At 32.2% G+C, this 10,465-nt stretch overlaps 1 protein-coding gene across 1 annotated transcript; it reads left to right on the forward strand.

The window, feature by feature from the left end:
- The first annotated feature begins 1,179 nt into the window (after positions 1 to 1,179).
- LOC107956431 (uncharacterized) lies at positions 1,180 to 1,683 on the forward strand. Its single transcript, XM_016892106.1, has one exon. It carries the CDS (start codon positions 1,180 to 1,182, stop codon positions 1,681 to 1,683), a length of 504 nt encoding a protein of 167 aa, XP_016747595.1.
- The last annotated feature ends 8,782 nt before the right edge of the window (positions 1,684 to 10,465 follow it).

Below are 10,465 nucleotides of genomic sequence, written 5' to 3' on the forward strand. Positions count from 1 at the left end.
AAAGGCTGGACTATTATAATGTTTTTTATTACAATAATTTTGATTTTATGCTTGTACGGGCCCGGGCTAAATTGGCCCATTACACCTAGCATTAAAGTTTTGGTACTGATTGCTGAAATACAGGCACGGTTTGAGTATCGAGTATCATATCGAAAGGCGTGGATAACTAAACAAATGGCAATGGAGCAATTGTATGGGGATTTTGATGCATCGTATAATGAGTTACAGGGATAGATAGCTGCTATGCGGGAGTACGTACCGGAGACTATTATTGAGTTACAGACACGACCTTATTACGGCCCGGATAACCAATTACAGCCAGGAAAAAGAATTTTCCATCGGATGTTCTGGACATTTGATCCATGTGTGCGCGCATTTCCCCACTGCAAGCCGTTTGTGCAAGTAGATGGGACCTGGCTATATGGAAAATATACACAGATCTTACTTCTTGCGGTTGCTCAAGACGGCAACAGGAACGTGCTCCCGATAACATTTGCCATCGTAGATAAGAAGAGCATGGAATCGTGGGAATTCTTCCTTACCAACTTGCGGAGGTATGTTATTAGCAACGATAATATTTGCATCATCTCCAATAGTGGAAAATGATTAATTGCTGCCATTAGGCATTCCGATGTACCATGGAGATCTGTTTACTGTATCCGGCACATCGCGGCTAACTTTCATCGAGATTATAAGAATGTAGACTGGAAGAGACAAGTTGTGAAAATGGGTAAATGATTACCTTATCTTTTCAACATATGTTTTAATGCTTTAGGACAATACTGTAACTTATCTTTCCTTAATACATATACAACGCATGAGCTAGAGCCACATATTTTTCTCCAAAGAATGGCTCGACTTGAGAGTGATATGGAGGGTCAAACGGACACATCTTTCCAACAATGGTTGGGTACCATGGAGCCGTGGCAATGGGCTCAAAGTTTTGATGAGGGCTTTCGTTATGGTCAAATGACCACAAACTTAGTGGAGGGGGTCAATGCTGTGTTGTTGAAAACACGACATCTTCCGATTTGATCTGTCTTTTCGGCTACATTTTATAGGTTGGAAACCTTGATGCCAAGAATGGGTCAGCAACAAGTTAACCAGATAGAGGCGAGACACGTGTTTGTCGAAGATGTCAGGGATGCAATGGTTGCAAACCATCGGATGGCGAGGTCGATGAATGTAGAAATATATTCACGACGCCATGAAACATTTCTTGTTACAGAGTCCATCGGTCGTCGACCCGGTATACCACTTAGGTCCTATGGAGTTGATCTCCGTAACAGACGGTTTGATTGCAGGAGGTTCCAAACACTTCATTATCCGTGTGCGCATGTCGGGGCAGCGTGTGCTAAGGTGAACCTTAATGTTGAACAATTTGTCGATGATGTGTACACACTCGAGTACACGTTACGTGTCTGGAAAAATGAGTTCCCCGTCCTTCCTGACTTGTCTATGTGGGAGGTGCCTCCGAGGGCTTTCGAGCTTGTTCCAGACAGAGGGCTACGCAGGAATCTGAGAGGTCGTCCGCAATCATCCAAAATTCGTAATGAGATGGAAATTAGGGAGAAATCTGATGGTAAGCATTGTGGATTATGCAGGTTAGCTAGTCATAATCAGAGTAAATGCCTGCAGCGAAACTATCATATTGGACAATCGTCACGGTCGGGTAGGAATTGAGCCTATGTTGTAATGTATTTAATTTATATAAAAAATTATATTGCAAAGTTTGTTCCAATTAGATTAATGTTGTAATGTATTTAATTTATATTACAAGACTAAGTTTGTTAAGTTTTAGTGTTTTAATGTTCAAAATGTCCAAATCAATCTAATTTACGTTATGGTCAAATTTTATTACAATTTTGAAAGTTCCAATTAATCTAATTAAATATATAGAAAGAAATACAAACTTTTTAATATCAAAACCCAATAAACCCCTAAAGTTGATGGTTAGATGGTGTGGTCCTAGGGGTATACCTATTCGGAGGTCGACGTTTACGTTATGGGTGATCGCGACGACCAACATCCTCTTTAGTCGCAGGTGAGGGTGTCTGATACATGGAAGAAAAATCATATGGCTCGAATGGTATTGATGAACTTGAGCCGGGAGGAGTGCCATGCTGTAGCGGATACATCCCAGGAGGAGTGGAGTACTGCGGTGGATATCGGCCAAGGCTAGTGCTGTACTGAGGGGAATACAGGCCGAGAGAAGTGCTGTGCTGTGATGGAAACGACCCAAAGATATCAAACCCGTAATGGAATCTGCCTCTTGACGAGCCCGAGAAATAGTCATTGTCTGGAAAATCTAGATGATAAGAAGTATCAGCCGAATGTGAATGCAATTGCTTGAACTCAGCCTCAGGCTCCACCTATCACTCGGGCTCGAGATCTGGCTGTGGATCGGGCTCTATATCGGCCACTGGCTCGTATGCCCCAGGTCGCTGCACTTGCGGGGGGACTACAGTCGACTGTGCACCAAGTAAATATGGCTTCCCCATACTAAAGTACCATTGCATGTACTCTGGTGATGGTTGCAAATCGGAAGACATATCCATCCGAGGTCTTCGACCCATCCGATTATCCCACACCGCAATATATCTCCGGTGCACAACCCCCAATGCAATCCATGTTTCCCTCTCTTGTTGATGCCGTGAACCTTCCCCACCTCCTTTGCCGGATCTGGGATATACTGGATGCAACCAAACTGTTGTAGTACTCGATCGCCATGGTACCACTCGACTACATTGAAACTCATAATTGGTGCGTTAGTGCACCACAATTGAGAATGAATGTAGGCAAAAGATGGTATAACGACCACAATTCCTGGTGTACGATATGGCATCCAAATAAACTGCACGATTAATACCATGGTTAAAATTTCACACGGTTTGAGTAAGATATATAAAATAATTACATGTCGCGAATATTGGAATAGCTTACCCCTTTTCTGGCATGTTGCTCAATCAACAAACTATATATCGGGACAGTGTATGACCTCCCGATACCCGGATAAATACTCCATCTACGAAAACAAATTTCAAATAAATATAGTATCGTTAGAATAGTATCATTATAAAGAAACTATCAATTAATAACAAGTTAAATTCTATCACCTGTTAACTAGTGGATATACGTATGGATGGTGACTAATCGATGCCAAGAATGGCATCCGATAAAGAGTCCATGACTGCAACAATATAAGGCATCCGCCTATGTCTGTAGTATGAGGCTTTGTCGTCCGGCAAAGCTTACGATACAACATAACCAGAACTGCGGAGCCCCAGCTATACGAGCGAACATTATGCAAATCAGTTAATAGAGGTAAATACATGAGATGAACCCTGTTATTGTTCGCATCGGGCATCAATACACCCCCTAGAATATGCATAATGTACGTTCGAGCTGCGCACATCAACTCTTTTTCAGTGGCATTATCTGGTAAATCCTCAAAATTTGCTTTCAACCATGTAAATTTCAAACCCGATAAATTGGACTCATCATCGTCGGGCGAGGCTCCTAGAGGCTATAACAAAGTGCAGCCGGCTCAGCTATCGCACTTACGCCCGTTACCGAACTCCCGTTGATTGGGAGCCTAAGTTGCAGTGCAACATCCTCCAGAGTGACAGCGTACTCCCCACACGGCAAATGAAAAGTGTGGGTCTCCGGGCGCCAATGCTCGACCAATGCGGATATTAAATCGTACCACAAATCAAACGTCTGGATCAATGCTGCTGACCTGAATCAAGCTAGCTCCAAGTACGGCATCAGTCGTGCATCCGGGGAATATCCTAAACCATTCACCCGGACCCTTAATACGCGGTATGATTCCTGACAATGTTAAATTGCAGAAAAAAGTTATAATAACATAATTTATTTCCGTAAATTACATAAATCTTTTTTTAATGGAACCCGTGAGTAACAAATAACAATATATTACCGTTTTATTAACCGTGTCAGCTATGTGAGGATCTTTCTTAATCAATGAAGCCGTTGTTATACCTGTAATCTCAAAATAAATTTCGGTTATAAATATCAATGTTTGATGGATTTTAAATATTTGTCAAAATAACTAAATTTTATATATTACCTTTAATTACAAAAAAAATACCAAACTGTTTTTCTGACAACATATTTTTTGCCATACTACATTAAAAAAATATATACCCAATTCAAGTACAAATATTATTATTATTATTTTAAAATGATAATAAGTAAAATATTTTGGTTTAAATTATAATTTATATAATATACCCGACATGTAGTTCAATATATTTTGGTATTTATTTTATTTTTGGATTTTATTTTTTAAAATATACTATTTTCGTATTATAATTTTTATATTATTTTAGTACATAATGTTTCAAATGTATTATTTTTGTATTTTTTTATATTAATTTAGTAAAAAACTATGATTTTGGCCATTTGTTTTTTATTTTATTTTCGGATTTTACTTTTTAAAATATACTATTTTTGTATTTTATTTTTTATATTATTTTAGTACATAATATTTCAAATGTATTATTTTAGTTTTTTATATTAATTTAGTAAAAAACTTTGATTTTGGCCATTTATTTTTATTTTATTTTCGGATTTTATTTTTTAAAATATACTATTTTCATATTTTATTTTTTTATATTATTTTAGTACATAATGTTTCAAATGTATTATTTTAGTTTTTTATATTAATTTAGAAAAAAAAACTCTGATTTTGGCCCTTTTTTATTTTTTTTTTCGGATTTTATTTTTTAAAATATATTATTTTCGTATTTTATTTTTTTATATTATTTTAGTACATAATGTTTCATGTATTATTTTAGTTTTTTATATTAATTTAGTAAAAATCTGTGATTTTGGCCGTTTTTTGATTTTATTTTCAGATTTTATTTTTTAAAATATACTATTTTCGTATTTTATTTTTTATATTATTTTAGTACATAATTTTTCAAATGTATTATTTTAGTTTTTTTATATTAATTTAGTAAAAACTCTGCTTTTGGCCGTTTGTTTTTTTATTTTATTTTCAGATTTTATTTTTCAAAATATACTATTTTCGTATTTTATTTTTTTATAATATTTTAGTACATAATGTTTCATATGTATTATTTTAGTATATTTATATTAATTTAGTAAAAAACTCTGATTTTGGTCTTTTTTTATTTTATTTTCAGATTTTTTAAAATATATTTTTTAAAATATACTATTAAGCTATTCTTTTAATATTTTTTATACTATTTTTGTAAAAAAAACCTCATCACATAAAAAAATAAAAAAATCAAAATATAACATGCCAAATAAAATTAATAAAAAATATATCTAATTAACCTAAAACACACTTACCAAATAAATAAAATAAAATAAAATAAAATATTTTTTGTACATAACATAGATAGGATTTTTTACTTCAATAAAAATTAAAAATAAATTATGAATATATATAAAAAAAATAAAATAAATACAAACATACCTTAATATCTCTTTTTAACCAAAATATACCTTGCAAAAAATTAAATTTAAAAATTAAATCAAAGTTAATCAACAATAATAACATTAACAATTAATATAAATAATTTATTTCCTTAAATTAACAATTAAAAATTATTTCCATAAAAAAATATTACCTTTTTTTCCTACTCTCCCTCTTCTTCTTCTTCTCCTTCTCTTTTTCTTTCTCTTTTTCTTTTTCTTTTTTCTTTCCTCAGCAATGCCGCCTTCTCCTCCTCCTTCTTCTTCTTCTTCTTCTCTTCTCTTTCTCTTCTCCTTCCCCCTTTCTTCTTCTTCACTCACGCACACAGAAATTGGGGACCATTTTAAGGTCCCCAAACACATAATAAAACAAAAGAAAAGGCAGTGAGCAGTCCCGTCGGTGGCAGTGAGCAGTCCCGTCGGTGCAGAGCAATGATCGATGCCGCCTGTGGGGTACCCTCCACCCTTATTTTATTATTTTTTTGTCCTATTCTTTTTTTTTAACCTGCAACTGTCAGAAAGTGTTTGGATTTGAGGGTGTTGCCGCCTATGCACCATCCTCCATCACTGGGGATAGCCTATTTTCGTACATAATTTTGAAGGCATCCTATTTTGGTTTTTTTTTCATATTATTATAGTAAAAGTCCCCAAAAATAGTAAATAAAATTAAAAAATAAAAATAAATAATTATAAATATTAACTTAAAACAACTTAGAATAAAATGTCTCTCTAGAAAGCACACACAAAGACTCCAACCCAGATCATCGAGGTAAAGTAACTCTAACTCAACCACCAAACTAGCGAGACCATTTTGACACTTAAATGCGCCACTAAACACAATAGCGCAATCTCCTATCTGACCCTAACCCCAAAACCCCAAAACTTCTAACCTCAAAATTTTGGGTGTTACACGAATATTGAGTGTTTGGAATCGCTACTTGTAGACATGATTCATAGTGTTAATTAGAAACTTAAGAATAGCCTAAACCACTATCCTAAGTTTCGAGTGTAAACTTTCTTATACCCTTCATTTAATTTGCAAAGTATGTGATTGTTTGAAGTGGATTGAGTATAAGTTGTGTTAATGTGACATGTGATATATATATATATTGTGATAGCTCTTATGAATGTGTTAGTTGTAGGTATATTAGACATGTCGAATGGCAGTGATGATCTCATGTTAGCGATATAAATGTGCAATAAAAGTGTGCAGAAAATGGTAAGTACATATGTGTTGAATTGTGGAATGTGATGCTGATGTGACAAATTAAGTAAGTGAATATTGGTATGTGGTATGTGATAATCTGATTTTTAATGCACTCATATGTGAACGGATATGTGAAGACTCAATGAGCATAGTTGTGGCACTTAAAGTGCAATTAAATGTGAATCCAATAAGTGTTCTATGTGTAAAAATTGATTTGTGAATTGATGTTTATGAACAAAGATTAAGTATATAAGAACGATAATTAAATGTGTGTATTTGCAGATATTTTGGCCTTGTAATCTCGTGAAACCGTTGGATATAGTTGGCATGCCATAGAATTATGAGTACTCACCCTTGTGTTTTGTGATTTGGATATTAAGGCCCCGAGACAGATTGGAGGGATAAGGGAATGTCGAGCCAAGCTCCATTCATTGAGATATGTTGGTGTGTTGGAGAGTGTTTAGCTTTATGCTACACTTATGGGATATATTAGACTTTTTAAGTCATTGGTGTGATGGAGATCGTGTATCCAATGTGTGGTGATAGAGCTCACTTTTATGTTTCATGTTTCCAAGTTTCCAAATTATCATTAATTGATTGATACATGAAAATGTTGTGTGTATATGAATGTGAATATACAAGATAGACTTGTGGGTCATTAAAGCATGAATACATTGTTTTATCTTCATGAATTATTGTTAAATGAACTATATATATACGAGTAGAGTGTAATTGCATGTGAGAGTATATGGCATGAATACGTTGTTTTATCTTGATGAATTATCGTTAAATGAGTTATATATATACGAGTTGAGTGTAATTGTATGTGAGAGTATATGTTAGCTTTATGATTTAATGAAGTGTGGATATGTTATTTTGACTTGGTTAGAATATGATTGTGAATGAGTTGTAGTATGATCTAGTTTAACCTTTGATATTGTGTATACTTTGTTGTTATTTCGACATTCACTGTGCTTGTTTAAGCTCAACAACTCTTTCTAACCATTGTAGATATTTAGTGTTTGCGGTGCGGTTCCAAGGAAGTGATCCAAGTTAGACTTTAGCATTTAAGTAGGTGATATTATTAATATTCGTTGAACTGTTGAAATAAAGAAAATATGGTTAGAATTTTGGCTGGTTATTATTATGTTCCTGTTGGTTTAGCATGATAGTGAACTTTTAAAATTTTTGCTTGGTAATTATTACAATTTTTAATTGTTATCACCATGATTTGGATCGAAAAGGTAAAGATGTTGCATTGGACTGTGTTTGGGTAAATTTGGTGCTTGATAATGTGATGATTAATGCATGTTAGAATAGAGATATGTTGAGCATGTTGATACTTTGTTTTGGTGTGTTTTTGCGAATCTAAGTAGAGGTATCAATACTCAAGACATAAATATCGATACCTTGAAGTTGAATTGTATCTTTGTGAAGTCAGTAGCTTAATTTGGTATCAATACCCAAACACGAGTATCGATACTTGGGGTGAAAATACCAATACCATTGCCCATGTATCAATAAAATGCTTTCGTTTAAAATTTGGTAGAATGCTACTTTGGTATCAATTTTCTTACTAGTATTGATACTTATCTTCCAAAATATCGATACATGTGATGGCGTATCGATACCTATGTGAGTTCTTTATAATTTTATCAAATAGTCCCTAAGCATGTTTTTAAATTATTTCTAATGTTGGTTAAGGTATGTTAAGTCGCTTTAAATGTTGTCTAAGGTGTTTAAGACTCATTACTCCTCTAAATATTTTAAAGTGACGATGGTTGCATGTATTAGAGACTTTGTGAATATGTATGAGTTTGATGTTTAATGTGGTGTCCTATTACTTAGACTCGACAACTGAGCCAAATATAGGGTGTTACATGTAATACATATGATAAAAACATATTATAAATTTAAAACGATGCAAGACAAACTCAAATTTTGAATATTAAAATATGAGTCCGTCTCAACTTTTAAATGAATTTATTTGTTAAACAAATAACCCTATTAACATTTTCTTTTCTTTTTATTAACATTCTGAGACATTTTCTATACAAAACAACATATATTTGTAAATCAATTAACCATTTTTTGTTCAACACTATCCATGATTATCATAAGGTTAATTTCTCAAAATTGTTGATTAACCAAGCTGATTTTACCTTATTATCATGTCAAAGAGTTAATAATTTCTTCAAGTTCATGGAATATGTACCTGACACCAATTCATTATTGTAGTAATTAAAGAGGATTAATCATGGCCGGCCAATTCTAGCTATAATTTATAAAAGAGAATTATTATTTATTAGTGTGTTTTTGACAATTTGGATTAATTTACCTAATCACCCGTAATTTATAATGAGTAATTAATGAATTCAGTTGGTCTAGGAAAATAATGCAAGTGTATTTGCATAGGACTCTTTTGAAAGCTGCCTTCATTTATGCCTTGCCATTTATAAGATACCATCTTTTGTCATTTTTGCCATTTCTTTCACTTCTACTGAATATTTATTTCATAAAATAATGAACTACAAAATAAGACAAAGTAACCAAAGTGTTGTTAATTACTAACATTTATAGTTATATGGTAAAATATATTTAGCAAGAAAGCCAAAAAAATTAAAAGACCCTAATGATAATATTAATTAATTAAGGCATAAAAATAAATTTAGCCTCTAATAATTATTTATTTTGTCATTTTAGCCTATATTCTTTTTTGGGGATTTTTTTGACCCTCAACCTTTAAAACACAGTTAAATTACCTGTTTTTTTAAGAAAAATTGACTAATCTGATAAAATTTCAATGGCATGGACGTCACAACTCATGTGACATTTTATGTATACTTTACTGCTAAATGGATAAATTTTCTAAAATTTTTATGAACCTTTTTAAACATTGTTGTTTTTAAATATTTTTATTAAAATTTTTTAATTATACATGGACTGTCATGCTAGCGGCCACTTTAATGTTGTTAAAATTTTAACATTTCTCAATTTTTTCATCCAAAAGGAAGCACTTTTACTAAATTTATAATGTTGAGGGACTAAATTTTTAATGTTGAGGGTCAAAATTATCCTCAAAAAAAAAAGAAAAAAAAATAAAGGTCAAAAATGAAAAAAAAAAGTTAAAGGCTTAATTTATTTTTATCATTAATTAATTGAATCGATATGTAATACAACAATTCAATTAAAGTTTGTAGTAATAAATTGTTAAGGTTAGAAACAATTTAGTCTATTTTAAAATAAACAAAGCAATTTAGTTCTTCTATTAAAAAGTAAGTAAAGATAACTTAAAACAACATTAACTATTTTCATTAATAAATTGTAATGCATGGTGAAATTTAGTCCATGTCAAAATAAATTATGCTATTTAGTCTTTATAATATTTGAAATTGAGTAAATAAGGAAAAATGTAGCGATGTTGACTATTTTTATTAATAGAAACTAATATGATTATGGAATTTTTTTCGTTTGTAAGGTCTTTGAGAATAATTTACTATAATTTAATAATACAAGATATGATCTAAGTTCAATTCACTTAACTTATTTAGATTTTACTCGTATTTAATTATGTAGACTCATTAAAAAATTTGTCATTGAAATTTTCTTAGTTAAAGAGAGTTTAAGAAATCTTGGGAGTATTAGAAGTTCGTGCACACTTTATATTTTCTTCGCTTGTGTTAATGTTAGAGTAGGTTGACTTATTGTTGACTTAAATAATGTGTTGTAATCTTTATTTCATGAGAGTTGAAATTTTTGATTGGTTGTGTGGAATAACTAAGAAAATCATGA

This window comes from Gossypium hirsutum, chromosome A07 (genome assembly GCF_007990345.1).
Source record: "Gossypium hirsutum isolate 1008001.06 chromosome A07, Gossypium_hirsutum_v2.1, whole genome shotgun sequence".
Classification (NCBI taxonomy): Eukaryota; Viridiplantae; Streptophyta; class Magnoliopsida; order Malvales; family Malvaceae; genus Gossypium; species Gossypium hirsutum.